This window comes from Podarcis cretensis, assembly GCF_951804945.1.
Source record: "Podarcis cretensis genome assembly, chromosome: 13".
Classification (NCBI taxonomy): Eukaryota; Metazoa; Chordata; class Lepidosauria; order Squamata; family Lacertidae; genus Podarcis; species Podarcis cretensis.
Window position 1 is genome coordinate 23510223 of NC_137182.1, and position 18176 is coordinate 23528398.

At 42.6% G+C, this 18176-nt stretch overlaps 1 protein-coding gene across 12 annotated transcripts in view; it reads left to right on the forward strand.

Moving 5' to 3' along the window:
- Positions 1 to 18176, forward strand: part of SKAP1 (src kinase associated phosphoprotein 1) — a 350548-nt gene that overhangs the window by 211147 nt on the left and 121225 nt on the right. The window contains exon 1 of one of the 12 annotated variants that reach the window (XM_079949864.1): positions 5267 to 5309. The exons of 9 other annotated variants lie outside the window; for them this stretch is intronic. In XM_079949864.1, the coding sequence (XP_079805990.1) occupies positions 5282 to 5309 (28 nt within the window). In that variant the 5' untranslated portion in view covers positions 5267 to 5281. Of the gene's footprint in view, positions 1 to 5266; positions 5310 to 8303; positions 8354 to 11057; positions 11323 to 18176 lie in introns of those variants that run through there. 2 more of the 12 variants (XM_079949872.1, XM_079949871.1) reach the window with 2 other exon arrangements.

Sequence of the window (18176 nt, forward strand, 5' to 3'; positions counted from 1 at the left end):
CTACAGATGTGTTTTTAAAGACCTGAAACGCAGCCCTGGTGTCAGGTTGGGAAGGCGCAGGATATTTATGATACAACAGCTCTCCCCCTTTGGCTCTAATTGAATTCGAGTACATCTTCTGGGCAAAAAAGAGAAAAGAAATGTAGCATTTACTCCTACCTACCTTCAGGATTAACGTTTCCGGAACTCCCTTCCCCTGAAGAATTGGTCAAACCCAAGCATTTTTCTAAAGTGCATGGATTTTGTTAAGGCTAGCCATATTCAGAATAATATTTGAGGTGAAAGGACCTCTATAGTCAAACTGAATTCTACTCTTTAAGAATCTTGGCAGTAGCAAAAATAAATGCAAAATTAGCATGGCAATAAGATCACAACGTAAGTAAATCATGACTGCCACTCTTCTTCATATATCTGCCCTTGTTCTCATGTGGTAGGAGTCATTTCATGTCACAGCTTTTGTGTGCCAACCAGAGCCTGTGACACACAGTGTTCCTGTTATTTGTAAGACGTTTCTACGATTTGATATTTGTCTCAAGGCCTCTGAGATCACATTTGCAATATTATTTCTATCAAGACAATGGGGCAACCTCCTTTTCTTGTTGCAAGCGATGCAAATTCCCAGACCAAACACAGCCAGCTTCAGAAGAGAAAACGAGTGTTTGGCAGGTTAACGTTGGTGAGGCTGTCTGCACTGGTGATCTTATCTTGGCAGGAAATGCCAAGGATATGACATAAACAACCAAGATGGAAGATGTTTCCTTCTCTTGGCAACCAATGGTGGTCTGGGGCATGCTGCCATATATAAACAAGGTGCCACAGATATAGGACTGTTAGGTCAGTATCTTTGTTCTGATGGTTAGTTTAGTATTATTTCAGGCCCACTTTGTAAATCTGCCTAAAGTGATAGTTTCTTTCCTGATGCAAGTGACAAATTAAGTGATAAATTGTCAGTCACCATGGATCCAAGGTAACATAATTTATTAACTACCTCAGGAGAAGTATTGTCAAAGTTTATCATAGACTGCTGTATAATGCCTTGCCCTTTGGCTGGTATCCTTAATTCTGATCAGCAGGGAGAATGTGGAGCGTGCATGAGTATGATGGTTCTTGCAGTTTTGTAACTGGCTTGGCTCATGGCCAAATTGTGTGGCAGCAATCTTCCTTAGTTAGCAGCCTATTTAAGATGTGTCACTGCCCCCCACAGCTCCTGTTAGCTTTTAGGTGAGCAGATTTGGACAACATGCCTTATTTATAGCAGTTCTCTTTAACAGCAGTCAGAAGGGGTGACAGGCTTGGACTCTTTCAGTCTTTGCCATACCAGGCCTAGGGGATGCTATGACAAGAGAGAAACACAAGGGATAAATGTGCCAAGAGGAAGGCATGCTTGGCAAATCCACACCATGATCAACTCCCACCCGGAAACCAATGTCCCCACTGTAGAAGGACGTGTGGATCCAGAATTGGCCTCCACAGTCACTTACGGACTCATTGCTAAAAGCATGTATATGGAAGACAATCTTACTCGGCTACGAGTGATCGCCAAAGAAGAGGAAGAAGAATGACAAGAGACTTGGCTGCTGAAGGGCCAAAACCTATGCTAAACTGGGAAATACTCTGGGCAATTTATGCTCTTGGGCAGCCATGTTGAAATGGTTATATATGAAGCAATTACAATGTGCAAATGGGGAACCGAAGCAACCTGTGTGCATCTCTGTCTCTCTCCTCTATTTCCCTTCTCTCCTCCCTTGAGGGCTGCAGGGTGAAGGCTGAAAGTTGAAGAGTCCAAGCCCATCAACCTTTTCTCTCAGCTTGTAATGGTAAATGAAAATATTTGGATAAGCTGCGATACGAGGCCATCTTTATTTACAAACTGGGGACCTGCTGGCCCACACATCAAAAGCCCTCCTCTTTTCATTCAGTGTTGCCTTCACCACTCCTCTTGTCTTTCAAGCAGCTGAAGACATTATTTGATGTTCCACTTTGCCTTGTTTACATTAATTAAGGTGGTCAAATCCATCATGTGTGACTTTTTGTCTCTCTCCCCTCCCTGATCTACTCACCCAGAAGAGGCAGAAATGGTTCAGACAGAGGTGTTGGGGGATAGAAATGAGAGCTGGCAAGAGACACACCTCCTGCAGGTGTTGGCTGCCCTTTCCTCAAGCCCTGCTGCCCCTTTTTTTGTTCACTGGAAGATAAGAGGTACACTTTTTCTCCAGAGTCATGTAAGCAGGCTGTGAGTCTCTTGATAATCCTTTAGAAATACCGTGATGAATGATGTCCTTGTCAGCAAAAAGATGAGAAAAGGGGGTTGCTTGCAGCCATCTGAGGAGGATGAAAATAAGCAATTAATACAACACTTTTTGAGTAGTCAAAGTGCTTGACGTACATTACATCCGTAATCCTTACAACAGATAGTATTTTCTCCATTTTGCAGCTGGTTTAGAGGCTGTGAAATTGTAGTTGCATTTAGTGGGGCCTTGGCAGAGCTAGGATGCGGAGACCTCATGTTTCAAAGCTCACTCTCTTAGCTAGTATACTACTCTGGTTGTCAATGACAAGTTTCAGAAGAATTTGAATCAGGTTGCCTGTGTCTTCTGCTATTCATGGGCCAACTGGGAACTTGCTCCCTACTCTGGGCACTGGGCATTTCTTAGCTGTGAGAGTCAGCATTATCCAGGTCTTAGAATGATAGATTCATGTTCAGTGCCCACGGAAGACTGCTTCTCAGCATTATAGCAAGAACTAACAAGTAGATCCATAGGTGAGGACCAAACAACACATGACATGAATCTCATGGTTTGCCCTCCTTAAGTGCATGTCTTTTTTCTCTCAAAAGAGCCGGCATGGAGATATGCAGGTTCAGCCAGTTAGGAACCATGGTATGTGGTGCTTTAACCTTCTGTGTCCTTCTGTGGTCAGAATTGGGGTCCCCAATGAGAGCATTTCATCCCATGCACATGACATGCCTGTCTCCCCCCCATTTGGAATAGAACTTTGTGAGGGTGGAAGTTAAAGTCCCCTTCCCCCAACATCACTGTCCTGATCCAGCTCTCCCACAACCCACACTGGTTCTTTGAAAGAAAAATTTCAGGGTCTGGGTTGTGCCTTTGCTGTAACATTTGAAGGATAACAGAGACAATGTACAAACAAAAGGTATATGTAACGGTTTGAGCCTCCCAGTTTTATTTTTTGATAGTATCATAGAAATACACAAAGTACAGCTACTTGTCAGTGCTTGGCTATAATTCTAAAGCCGTTTTCAGGCAGTACTTGATTTCTCAGGTTTGAGTTATGCAGGGGCAGAAGCCTAGAAGTTATGCATCTTTCCCCCTTCCAGGTATGCATATTTCATGAATAGGGTATTCACAAGGAAGTACACTGCTCTTGAGGATGACTTCAGCTCTCATTTAGTTTGGCTAAACATTGATGTTGAGGTGTGGGAAATGTGACTTCTGGCTCAAATCAAATACCTGGATTGAAGGACAATACACAGATCCTCAAAACCAGGCTGGAAATTGGACTGGAACCCACCCAAGGGCCACTCAAGAGAATACTCTGGAAGCACTCCATACAGGGTTCCTCCTGAAATTTCAGGGCTTGTGAACTCCTCCAACGCTTCAGTCATTGAGCAGTCTGGGTCATGATCTGAGAAATCAAGGCTGGGAATGATATCAACCTTCAAAACAGGGATGAAATGAAGATGGTACAGTATTCTTCTAGAATTGTTGATAAATTTGTACGTTTATAATACCAAAGACAAATCCAGCAGCAGCCATCAAATTTAGCTCTTGCTCTGCAACAATCCTGAATTCTCATGTACTTGTTTAGTCGTTTAGTTGTGTCTGACTCTTCATGACCCCATGGATCAGAGCACACCAGGCACTCCTGTCTTCCACTGCCTTCCGCAATTTGGTCAAACTCATCTTAGTAGCTTTGAGAACACTGTCCAACCATCTCATCCTCTGTTGTCCCCTTCTCCTTGTGCCCTCAATCTTTCCCAACATCAGGGTCTTTTCCAGGGAGTCTTCTCTTCTCATGAGGTGGCCAAAGTATTGGAGTCTTAGCTTCAGGATCTGTCTTTCCAGTGAGCCCTCAGGGCTGATTTCATGTACTTATAAATGACTAATTCAGGTCCAGGTCTGTCAACTGGATGCTAGCAGTGCTCACAAGATGGGAGAAGTGGCCAGAGTTTATTAATGAAATTTGCAAGCCCCACAGACCCCCTAAGTTTTTTGCTAAATCATGCCCACCAAATACACATATGAGCACACACAACGTATTGCCATGTTGAGAGAGAGAGTTGGTGAGGAAGGTGAAGCACCAAATCCTAAGCCCTACCAGGTTCTCACCAGCTGAGTGGAAGATGAAGAGAGGATTTTTTTCTTGTCAGTATTCCAGTCCCAGGGCTGATGTGCTCTCCTACCCTCCTTCTGAGGACATGCTTCTGGGAACAGAAGGGCTTTGGATCTAGTGGATACAAAACCTCCACTGCGTGCTCCCTTTTTGCCCTCTCAATTTCCAGAGCTTCAATGACAGGGAAGCACCAGTAATGGTACCTTTTCTCCACTCTGCCTGGGGTGGGAACTTCCAAAGATGGATCTCTTACTCCTCCTGTTGAGAAGGTGTTCCACAATATTCTTCGTGTCCATAGGATGGCATGCCAGAGACCATAGGATTGTACCCTTAATCTTACTTTGATCTTTAAAAAACCTTTAGAGTTAGAAAACTGCTTCACAAAATCAAGTCATTTGAGTTTTATGGATGACCTCTACTTAGTTGACCAGAAATGTCATGATGCATCTGCAGCAGCACAAGACACCTTCATCTGTCCCAGCTGCAACAAAACATGTCTCTCCTGTATCAGTCGCTACAGCCACAGCAGGTACTGTAACCTTTCAACAGTTTGACTTCACTCCCAAAGGCTCACTCCTCCATGGTCTCCTGAGATGGACAGATGGCAATTATTAGTTGAGTAGAATTTTGTGATTAAGGCTTGTTCTGAAACAGCACCCCATCAACAGTTAGAACTGAGCTTGTCATTCATAAAGGGCTCCAAGATTCTGACAGAGCAAGAATTGAATTAATGTGATTGCATGCCTGGTTCTTATCATAGTCTTCTTCGTTATTATAAATAAATGTTTTTATAAATAGTTCTAGAAGAATATTGGAAGTCTTATCAATAGAATTTCTATTATTCAATAGATCCTCTTAGAATTTTCTATTTTGCGATTCAAGATGCTGCTCCCCCCCTTCCTCTTCTTTGTTCCATAATTCCAAGAGGATGCCATGGATCGTGGAGCAGCAGGGAGGTGAGCAGAAATAGTTACTTCATTTATCTGCAAAGGGTTTGTTATGATTCTGTCCTTAACAGATAAACTGCACTTAGCAAAACTCTCACTCTCTGCTAATGGAAAGCACTTTTATCTAATAGCCACATATCGCCCAACACCAGGGGCTTTTAGTAACCTCCTCCCCTTCTCTCCCACACAAAGATTACTGCTCCTTCTTCCTTTGCTAGAGTGGGATATGATTCACAAGAAGGCTTCCTAACTTCACAGCTGTGGTGTGGCTTTATGCCAGACTCTACAAAGCCCAAGAAAGAAGCAGGTGTAGAAAGGAAAGTATAGTGAAATATTGTTTTTAAAAAAACACACACAACACCCTTCAAGCTTCCTGTCATCCCAGCTGGTGGATCTCATGCTCTTAGAAAGACCCACCACTGTGGTGGGCAAATGAGAGTTTCAACTACAATAAGATGCTATTCACACAAGCACTAGGCATGACTCCAATGGGAGTCTTCCTCCCATTGTGAATAGCAGGCATGGAGGAGTGCTATTCCAGTCATGACCATGGTTGGGACAAAGGAGTAACACCCCTCCCCACTTCACACCTTGGCCCCGATCCATTTTACTCCCCTACTGACTAATCTTGTTTTTTAAAACAATTGTGCACCAGATCACATCTAGTATAGCCATTAGGCTAGGCTCTTAACCTCAGCCTTCCATCTATAATACAGTGGTGCCTCGCAAGACGAAATTAATCCGTTCCGTGAGTCTCTTCGTCTAGCGGTTTTTTCGTCTTGCGAAGCAAGCCCATTGACGGATTAGCGGATTAGCACTATTAGCGGCTTAGCGGCTTTTAGCGGCTTTTAGCAGCTGATCGGCTTATCGGATCAGCTGATAAGCTGCTTAGCGGCTTAGAAAAAGGGGGGAGGGAAAAAAACCCGCAGGAACTCGCAAGACATTTTCGTCTTGCGAAGCAAGCCCATAAGAAATTCGTTTTGCGAAGCGCCTCCAAAACGGAAAACCCTTTCGTCTAGTGGGTTTTACGTCTTGCGAGGCATTCGTCTTGCGGGGCACCACTGTATGAGGATAATAATATCAATCTACCTTAGGTGTTTATTATAAAGATCACTACAACATATTATATATACAGAAGTTTGATCATTGTAAGCTCTATATACATGCTCACTATTGTTACGTTTCTTCACTGTGCCATCACAAGGTTTTTGAAAGTAGGTTGAGAAATAATATAATGGTTAACATGGGGTCAAGGGTGAAGCCAAGTGCAAAACCAGTAGATGACTTAGTCACATGACCAAGCTGTCATGGTAAGAGGATGAGGCTGGAAGTACCAAATGAACATAGGAAGCTGCCTTATCCTAGGTCAGACTATTAGTCCATTTAGCTCAGTGTTTTCTACTCTGACTGGCCATGGGTTTCCAGGGTTCCAGACTGGTGGCATTCCCAGTCCTACCTGAAGATGCCAGTGATTGAACCTGGACCTACTTTATGCAAAGCAGATTCTCTACCACTGAGCTATGACCTTCTGCTAGGAAGTGCGTATTTAAAATGCACTTTCCCTTTTCCTGAAGCATAGCTCAACTCCTGAAGCATAGCTCAACTCTTTATATGATCACATCAGCCAGAAACTTTCACCATCTTCAGCTCTAATGAGCTAAATCATTAGCATGTTAATGGACTTGAAAACAACAACTTTAGAGAGACACTTTAAGGCAGTGGTTCCCAACTGGCAATCTGCAGACCCCAGGGGGTCCATGTAACCCACCTGGGGGTCCATGTCACCACTGACATAACAAAAATTAGAACGAGATATCAAAATTTTCAAAAGTAGGGGGTCCACAATATTTAGCTAATTGGGAACCACTGCTTTAAGATCAACCTATGAGGCCGTCCTGGTAGTCCCAACGAGAAACAAGATTAACATGATGGGGGCCAAAGTAGGGTTTATTCACTGGCAGTTCCAAAACTCTGTAACAGTCTCATCAATGAGATCTGTCTTTCTTCAGTGATACACACTTTCAGGAGGGAAGTGAAGATGAAGATGTACCTCTGTCTCCAGGCTTTTGGAAGAGAAGAGGTTTTTTTCCGTAGCGTACAACAATTTAAAATATGGCATTAAAAACAGTTTAAAGTAAATTGCAATGTCAGACATAGGGTAGGTGCTATTGAATTCAAGGGGGCTTGCTCCTAGGTTAGTTACATTAGGATTGCAGCCTTAACTGTAAAGAACTGCTGGGTGAGGGTTAAGAAAAATCAGGACCAAGTTTTTAAAGAGGGAGAACCTATGCTTAGCCTAACATTCTTTTATCCCTTCCTCATCTCCTTCCTGTTTTCTTTTGCACACACTCCAATGTTTATTTAAAGAGTATTGTCTACCTCTTCCTGGAAGAATATAAATATGTTAATTTTTTTAAAGCATTGTGTAAGGATTCCTTGCCAAGGATTTACTAAGTTTAGTCCACAGTAATGAAAATGTTGCATTTTACACAAACTTGATGGCTCTATTTTTGCATTAAATTCCACCTTAGTTACAAGGAGCTTTGGACAGTTCCTTACCACAGCAACAGCAACAACAATAACAATAACACCAACCGTTTGAAGTAGGAGATAAAATGCCTGACCAAATAATGCCTGGCTCATTAGCCTCATGGCTGTACAAAGATTAGAGCCCAGTTCCTATCCCCATAATGGACCCTCAAAAACATAGCTTATCAGATTCATATGTTGCCCTTCCCACAAGGAATTCAGGGTAGCAATACAGGAAGTTCTCCCATTTTATCCTCACAAAAACCCTGTGGGGTATATTAGGTTGAGACACAATGATTGGGCCAGGCTTGAAAAAGGATTTAATATTAACCATGCAATTCTGTACAAGTCTCATGTGAAGTAATCCTATTGAGTTAAGTGGGATTTACCCCCATGTAAGTGAGTATAATATTTAGAGCTCTTTTTCTTCTTTTTTCTTCTGTTTTGGATATTTTAGTATAAGTTCTTCCTGTCTTGTGCATCTCTATACATGTCTTCACAGAAGAGTTCAATGAGACTTGGGAGTAAGTGGGGTAGGACTGAATATAACATTTGAAGTAAAAAAAAAATAGGACACAATGCTGTCATAACTTAGTACATTTCTGAGCACAATTCAAAATGTTGGTGCTGACCTCTAAAGCCCTAAACGGCCTCGGTCCTGTATTCCTGAAGGAGCATCTCCACCCCCGTGGTTCAGCCCAGACACTGAGGTCCAGCTCCGAGGGCCTTCTGGTGGTTCCCTCATTGCGAGAAGTGAGGTTACAGGAAACCAGACAGAGGGCCTTCTCGGTTGTGGCACCTGCCCTGTGGAACGCCCTCCCAGCAGATGTCAAGGCAATAAGCAACTATCTTACTTTTTAAAGACATTTGAAGGCAGCTCTGTTTAGGGAAGTTTTTAATGTTTAATGCTGTATTGTGTTTTTAATATTCGGTTGGGAGCCGCCCAGAGTGGCTGGGGAAACCCAGCCAGATGGGTGGGCTATAAATAATAAATTATTATGATTATAAAGATTGCTGTGACCTAATTCTACTGAAACCAATCAGACTTCAAAACAGAGGTTGCTAATGTAGTTAATCTACAGCTCCGATAATTCCTGCTTATTGGCCATACTAGCTGGGGTGTAATAGCTCAGCCACCTCCTTGGCCACACTGCCTTACCCGGTCCAGGGGCTACCAGTCACCACAGGAAAAGGAAGTCCCACAATGGATTTGTGCCTGTTCACCCTCTCAAACTTGCAAAGGATTTGAGCACTTACAAGGAGTTCAGCAGTTAGCTAACACTTAATCTGAGCCTGGGCTCACTCACCAGGGCTGAGTCCCGGCACCTGTTTTCAGTGACAGCACTCAGCTCTGGATTATATGAACTTCCTTTCCTTCTTTAGTGAGTAACATCAACTAGCCCCAAGCAGATGTGTCATTAGAGGAAATGTCTTGCAGGTCAGAGGGTGTGAATTCCCATCAGACTTGCGCCCCAGCACTGCTCATATTTCAGAAAGGAAGCAGTTTTTCCAGTTCAATGGCTCTAAAATTCTCCAAAGTGGAAGCAGGTTGTTGGACTTCTTGTCTTGTACATTTTATGCACAAATGGAGGTGTTGGGGAAGAACTATCTTTTATGTAAAATGTAGCTCTACAGTTAAAGGAGAGAGAAAAGTACTTAAAAAGAGGAAGGAGAGGAGGGAAATCTGTTGGCAAAATCTTTTAATATTTTCCACCTTCTCACGAATATTGACACTCAGGTCTGTGGAGGGAGGGGTAAATGTCTGATTTATGTCTCTGGTCATGAGACAATGCAGAGGTGAGGTCAGATGCAGGCATCCTTCATCCTCTCTTCAGTAGTCTGGCTTATCCCTTGGGCAAGGTAGAGTCAAAATATCTCAGATGGCAGAAGTCACCTGAGTGACATGACTGGAGGTTAAAGGAGCAGAGCCCCCACCTCCTATGGGCCAGATGACACCTATATATCTCCATGTTACTATTGTTTCCACTTGAAAAATGGCACATTGGTTGTGGTAGCTTTTGACTTTAACCCTGCCCCACCCCCTCACCCTAAATTACCTTGGACTTCCACCAAAATCATCTGGAATTATTTGTATTGTGTAACTTAAGGATGGGGGAAAGGAAGATAAAATCAGAAAAACCAAAGTCTGTGACCAACAAGTGTTTCATACTAGCATAACCTTAATAGGGAACAACACAGAGAATGAAACTGATTCTAAGTTTTGGGAGTTCTCGTCATTGATGAGATGCTGAACAGTTGCATAGCAGCAGGGAGAGGGTGTGATTTGTTGCAGGGAAGCAGGAGTCTGGAAGTTACCTGCAACAAATCATGCATGAAACACTTGTTGGCCACTGTCTTTGGTATTTCTGATTTTATCTTCCCAAATCACACTCTTATCTTCCCTTTCCCCATCCTTAAGTTACAGTGCATAATACGTTGCACATGCACATGTTGTTGTTGTTAAATTCTCTGCCCTGGAAGTGTTACAACAAATACAGTCGGACAATTGGAAATTATCAGCACACACTTTTGCAGTTTTCCAGTTTTGTGCAAATCTGACTGTCCAGACTGTACTATTTGCATTTAATTGCCATTTAACTCCAACTTATACATCTTCTATATATGCCTCATTTAGCTGACGATTGCACTTCATGCATCTGATGAAGTGGACTCTCGTCCAAATGTGTTAGTCTTTAAGGTGCTACACAACACTTTCTTGCTTTTCACACATTATGTTTTAGCAAGTACTTCTTGGTATAGTTCTTAATCTGAGTTTTTAAGGATATGTGTCCACCTGTATGGAGTTCCCAATTGATCATAATTTCATATTGTCTGGACTTGAATTGGAAAACAAGGATATGGTGTAAAATGGACTTTGGTTGTAAGTAACCAGCAGATCGTTTATGACAGAAGCTGAAGTGTGCATCTAGGTGTTTTTATATGGCTCCCAAACTGTGGGATGATAATAGAACATGGTGTGGACCAATCAAGAGCTGAGAAATCCTTGATGGAAGTGTGAGAATGGGTCTTCTCATTCACGGACCTCCTACAGTGACTGAGAGCTATATCCCTGGACCCCAAGGACTCCTGTGTCTTGGGCTTGCAGGTGCTGGCAGCAAATATTAGACCACAAGACACCCTGAAGTGAGCCAGTGCGCTGACTGTGTCACCACACAGCTTGCCCATATGTTATTACTTATACATCAACCCTTTCTGAGTAATGGCCTGCAGGTTGAGGCAAAGCCAGCTTTCGTCGAGCATATATTTCAGCAGTGTTTAAATAAGCCCATCGAGACGCGCGTCTCGTGAACTTTTCTCTCCCATCCGTCTGCTCAGAGCTGCCTGTGGAACAAAATGAATGGAGAATACAGGAGGCAGGGGGGAGGCGCTTTGAGCCTTCCTCACTCCCCTGGAAAATGAGCTAGTCTGCTTTAACAATAAATGGTGACCAGTTCGAAAGCACACATGACCGGTCTAGTGAAGATTGAGCAAAGTAAGTTGAGCTTAATGAAGTCCTGCGTCTTCTGGACAGGAAAGGACGGGTGTTTTATAACTGTTTATTGGAGTTAATGGTAATAAATTCCTCACTTATGACGCATTAACTTTAATGTTTTCATTACGGGGTGATATAGGGCTTGCCTTTTAACATAGTAAATCATGCTGTCCTGATAGCATAGTGGGTTGAGCGGCTGACATAATGTTATGTTTAGGGGGAGAAGAGAAGAAACAAGAGAATGAGGTATATAGATCATTTAAAAATATTTTGATCCCACGTCCCCAAATGTAGTTTTAACCTTTTTGGCAGTATAAGCAGACATGCCAACAGGGCAAACAGTTTAGAGCAGGACTTTAAGCTGGAGTTGCTTAGCCTCTTGTGAAGGCCTGGTTTCCATAGCAACTTCCGAACTGTTCTTGGTGCTAAAGCTCCTCTTTCTTCTATTTTCCCCGCCTTCTTCTTTGGTAGAGTCTGCGGCCTTTAGCTAATGAGCTGTGCAAATAGATATTGAGATTTACAGTTTTTTAGTTTTGCAATTACCATCTTAGCAGCTTGGAGGAAATTTTCAGAACCAGGAGCAACCAGCCACCTTCTCATCAAATGCTCTGTACCCTCTGTGCCTTCCTCTCACCTCCACCCCTTACCCTTATTTTGTGTCACAGTTATTTTACTTTTAAGCATGCACCAAATTTTCTCAAGCACAAACAGAAAATAGTACAATTTTAAAAATAAAGCACATCTAGTTATATATCAGTAAAAGGTGTTTGTGTTCTGCTGACACCATGTGAGTAGGAAAACTCAAGATGGAAAGCTCCCAAGGCTTTTGCATATCTGAGGTTACTCAGGTTAGAGGGCCCAATGTCACTTGTGCCCAAAGTTGTGTGTAGTTGTGAATGGTCTAGTTGGAGACAGGTCAGGGAATCGCTGATGAGCACTAGCCTTCATTGAGCCTGGCCTGAATGGTCATGGATTGGAAGCTGTCCCCCACTGTGTTTTCCTTGCACAGGGCACTGGTAAAGCCAGCCAACAAATCCTTCACTTTTTCCATGGTTCTTAAGCTAGTTGACGTGGACTTTGTGTAAACAAGATTGTGGCCTGTCAGACCTGGTTGCTAGAGTCATTGTATGGTAAGAAATGCAGAGAAGTGACATGGCAGTCTGCTATAGTTGTTGCTGATGAATTCTTGATTTCTCACCCCTTGCTTTCAAAGTCAAAATTCTTTTTTAAAACAATTGAATTATAAAAAAATTCACATTGTGCCCCTCATTGGACACACCCTACCAAGACATTCTCATGGGACCTGTGCCAGAACTCAGTAATGGTCCTGCATTCATTTCAGGGAGGCTGCATCTTGTTTTGTTTTGTTTTGTTTTTTTTATAAAATTTTTATTGAGTTTTCACATTTTATAAACACAAGCACACACACACAGACAAAGACAACACATATAAAATTTCATATCCTTACTTTCCTAACCCCAATTCTTGACCTCCCCCCACCCCCCCTTCATACATCCTAATTCAATTAAATTAACTCAGCAAGTTCATATCTCTCATCCTTTACATATTATTATTATATATATATATTTTTAAAGAAATACTTAATTCTTATTACTTGGCCAAATTTTACTTATCCAGTTTTCTTATAAACATTTAATCCTTTTCTAAGGTCGACTCGAATTCCTTCCACGAATTTCCCTTTTATCTTAAAAATAGGTCATAATAATCAAACACAAAGGTCATAAACATATTTTTAAAAATTCTTTCCCCCCCTGCCCCGGTTTCTGTCCCTTCCCAATGTCCCCATGTCCACAAAAACAGTTTTTAGCCTGGATTCCTCACATCTGAGGCCTTTAAGTCTCTGTCAGTCTCTCTCTGCCGATTTTGTTGGTAGCCCTCTTTGTTGGTCCTCGGGTCTCGAAGGAGTTCTAGCTCAGTCTCATCAGATTTTCTTCCATCCAAAGTACTTGGTACCAGCTGCTGCGAAAGGTCAGCTAATCCATACTCAAAGAGGAAGCCCCAATCATATTTCTTATTTCTTTTAAATTCAAATATTCCAAGTGTTCCAGGGGCTTCCTCCCTCCTCTTTCGCATCTTTCGCAAATTTGTAATCCAAAGGTCTTCTTCTTTGTGTTCTGACAATATAGGCTTCTGGTTGGTACTCTCCATCTGTACTGGCCCTTGTTCCCTCTCCTCCTGTTCCGAAGTTATCTCTTCTAATTCAGCTGCAGGTTTTTTCCCGGTCAAGTCCATTGTGCATTCAGCAGAGTCACTTATTTTAGAGTTCAAGGTTATAAGTTGTTTACTCATAGCCGTAGTCTGCTTCTGCAACTTTCCCACAAGAAAAAACATTCTTTCTATCTCTGCCTGTAATTTTCCATCTGCAGCCATTGTAGTGTTTCAATGTTTCCCCTAGGGGGATTCTGGTTACTTAATAGTCTTTTCCCAACAGTCCGTTACTTTGATATTTCACTACTTTGTTCCCAACCACTTTAATTCAAATATAACAAATTTAGTCCAGAAAGGTGTTAAATAATAAAATTTTTAACTTTCACTGCCCGTTTGACAGCTCCTTTGACATCTGTCAAACTCCTTGTTCCTTTTTCTCCAGCTCACATACAGGACACTCCCGGGTCTAGGGGGGTTTAAACAAAAGCTTCTAAAATTCCACTCTTACTCTCCAGCACAAATCTTCTTCTATCAAATTCATGAAAATATTATCTTTTAAAAAACACCAAAAAGAAAAAACTCTCCACCTTAGTTCTCCGATCCTTGCTTTAAATCTTCTGTAAGCAGGGGGGTGCGGACTTCCCTTTAGCACATCCCCCGATCGTACCGAATTCAAGGGTAAAAATTTTAAAGTCCAAATTCCATTCTACTCACGGATTAATTAAAGTCCGAATTTCAGGGAAGAAAGTCAGCGGTCTCCGGCCATGGCTCGCGGCTTCGCTCCACTGCAGTAGCGGTCCACTCACAGCACCACGCCGCTCCCCGTACCCTCTCTGCAGCCTTTAAAAAGGCTCTTCGTGGGTCGGGGGGGCGCTTTAGGTGCCCGCCGAGTCACCAAGTCCGCAGGCTTCAGCGCCTGCGGTTTCTGAGGGTCCCCGCGTCGCCGTCGCGGTAGAACCCTTCTCCAGCGGAGCCGATTCCCTCCGGAGCTCGGAGGGAATCTGCCATTAACCAGATCGCGCTAACCCGGAAGTGTCGGCTGCATCTTGTTTTGTGGTGGATTGTTATCTATTCTTTTCCTTGTGAATTAATACCTTCTGCATTTTTAACTTCCTAAATTGCATTCATTCTATATGCTAAAATTATATCAGAAAATTGTTCCATAAACTAGTAGATTTTTGCCTGTGTGGGCAAAATTTGGTAGAGAGATCCTGAAAGAAGTATGTCTAATACAGTTTTGGTGTATGAGGTTATTGTGCATATCATCAGTTTTGGGTGGACACCTGTTGCTACTACTAGTTTACTTCTTCATCAGACTGAGTGACAATGATACCTTTATTATTTGCAGCCCTGTTCTATCTGACCTCACTGTTCATAAGTCTGGGCAGTGTATGTGTTGCTTAAGGTTATAACTCTGCACTTTGAAATTTTTGCATGGAATCTAGAAGTTTTCCCTCAGGAATAGCACTTCTGTTGTAGAGATACCTTGGCATTTGAAGTGCGGTAATTTGGGGTTTTATACTCTGATAAAGCTGCCATTGCTACTATTGTCATGTGGGATGTAATTGAACAAAACTAGAGGCTCATGTTATGTTTTCCCTGTGACATGAATTGTGATAGGGAACACAGCTCTCCCCCACGTCGATCATAATTTGTCACAGTGCCGAATAATTTCCCCAACTATGGGGAAAATAACTTTATTTACTTAACTGCAAAAATTATACACTGCACCACCAGCTCAAATGGACTCTCAAAGTTTCTTACCACTTATAAAAACATAAACACTACAATAAAACCACAATAAAAATTAGCAATGAGAAAGTAATAAAACATCAAGCCAGCTCCATAAAATACTAACAATGCAGAAGAAACTAGTATCATTCTTCCTCTAATCACTCATGAGCCTTCTTGAATAAGACATTGGATAGATCTGAACAACTCCTAATCTGCTTCAGTGAGCTGTTTGTTGCTGCCAGGCAGAAATCTGATGCGACAGATATCTCTCTCTCTCTCTCTCTCTCTCTCTCTCTCTCTGTGTGTGTGTGTGTGTGTGTGTGTGAGAGAGAGAGAGAGAGAGAGAGAGAGAGAGAGATGGATATGGATAACAAAAACCCATATTCAAGTGTCTGCTCCACTGAAAAAAAATTGGGCAAATGATTATTTCTCAATGCAGAACTCACATGATGACAGCAGACCTTTTTCTTTGACAGCTGATCACATTTTCATTACCCTTTCCAGCAGAGAAGAGAAGGGCAGGTAGGGGTATGTGTTGAACCCACTGCTACCTACAAAGCATTTCCCCCTGCTGCCTTTCTCTGCATTGATGCTGTTAGACAATTTTATATTTCAGTCAGTATTCTCACAAAGGAGCTTCACTTCACTTCCTTCAAAATAGGCTGTTTTGTGGGGGCTTACTTCTCATTCAGCTTTGTGGGACCCTGGACATCAGCCACTGGTGCTGAATCCTGCCCTGGTGCAGCCAATATAGCCAGGCTTTGATAATAGTATTGGGCCTAGCTGGAAGGGGATGGGACATGGGAGGGGACTGCAGCCGCAGGGGGAAAGTGGTGAGCACAATAAGAGATCAGCACTTCATCCCACCTACTGGAAATCATTCCACCTCTCCCATTTTGCTGCTGTTTGGCAGCAACAAATGAAGCCTGTGGGTCCCTCCAAACTGGTAGTTTTATTGCAAGTAAATTCTGCAACACCACCACCACCATCATCATCATTATTATTATTATTATTATTATTATTATTAATTTATTGAATTTATATACTGCCCTTTACCTGGAGGTATAGATGCAAGAAGAATGCATTGTTGGTAGATTTATTCTGCTTTAGTATATTCTTCGGTGGACGCAGGTGGCGCTGTGGGTTAAAGCCTCAGCGCCTAGGACTTGCCGATCGAAAGGTCGGCGGTTCGAATCCCTGCGGCGGGGTGCACCTCCGCTGCTCGGTCCCAGCGCCTGCCAACCTAGCAGTTCGAAAGCACCTCCGGGTGCAAATAGATAAATAGGGACCGCTTACCAGCGGGAAGGTAAACGGCGTTTCCGTGTGCGGCTCTGGCTCTGGCTCTGGCTCTGGCCAGAGCAGCGATGTCATGCTGGCCACGTGACCCGGAAGTGTCTCCGGACAGCGCTGGCCCCTGGCCTCTTGAGTGAGATGGGCGCACAACCCCAGAGTCTGTCAAGACTGGCCCGTACGGGCAAGGGTACCTTTACCTTTACCTTTATATTCTTCGGTGCTTCTCCATTTACTGCAATGCAACCACATTATAGCTGTCTGGAGGGGCTGTAGCACAGCTAAACTGGAACAAAAAACCCCAGAAGGTTGGTAGTATAAAAAGTTACGGGATTTCAGCAAAAAGTTATGGAATACGCACCAATTGGGAATGAAAACAGTATTGAAAATATGTGACCTGAACACAAATCACTATGACTGCACAATAGAACAAACAACTGGAGGGGACCTTAGTTTGTTATCCACTATTCCAGTTTAGCTCTCCCTTTTTGGGACATTTGTGCATACCGTGGTACCTCGGGTTAAGTACTTAATTCGTTCCGGAGGTCTGTTCTTAACCTGAAACTGTTCTTAACCTGAAGCACCACTTTAGCTAATGGGGCCTCCTGCTGCCGCACCGCCAGAGCATGATTTCTGTTCTCATCCTGAAGCAAAGTTCTTAATCCGAGGTAATATTTCTGGGTTAGCGGAGTCTGTAACCTGAAGCGTATGTAACCCGAGGTGCCACTGTACTGTCACTTCTTGAGCTGTCAGTTATGTATGCAGCTGCAAAACCAGAAGTGCAGGAAGTGATATCCTAGGAGTATATATTATTATGGTTTGCTTATTTACATTGATTGCCTGCCCATCCTAAAGACTCACCACAGATCTGTAGTCTTCTCCAAAGAACTACAGGTTCCAGAGTTCCCTAGAGAGAGGGAATGAATAAACCAGTTTGCAGAATATTGTGGACTAAATCTGCCTGACCCTGCCATATGGGTCACCAGATAACTGGTGCAGGCTGATATGCAACTGATTAAGCTCAGATTCATTGAATCAGCACAGCAAAGCCCTGGAAAATAACTTTATATTTTTTAAGTTGATTGGGAAATGGTGTGAGAGACTCTGTCCGGCTTTGACAATGGTATATACATTTAAAACAAAAGAGTAAAAGCTCCATTTGAACAGGCCCGGAAAAATGCAAAAGACCAAATTCTGGCAATAAATCCATCACTTGAATAACTGTTTCCCATATAATTTGCTGCCATTGATTGCCACCCCACAGCATTGACTCTGGGTTGTTATCTTCCTGTTGATGCCCACACTTTCTGAATTTCTGCTTACTAGCTTCTTACAAAAATGTCCACATAAAATATTTCTGACTGATTTCTTCTCATACACTTTTCTTATTTACTCCAGTGAGCAATGCAATAAAATTAACTTTATACAGGATCAATTTGAGGTGATCCATTTGCTGACAATTGTATTACATTTCTCTCCTGCCTTCCGCTGTTTTTTTCTTTGAAATATTCCCTTATCTTGTCCATAATCTCTAGGTGTTGAAAGTTACAGTAGTAAGGAGCAGTAACAACCCCTGAAACTTCCCTCCCACAAGGCATACCACAATAATAATGTTAAATACAGGTGACAAGCAGGACTCTTTTTTTAACAGATTGACAAAG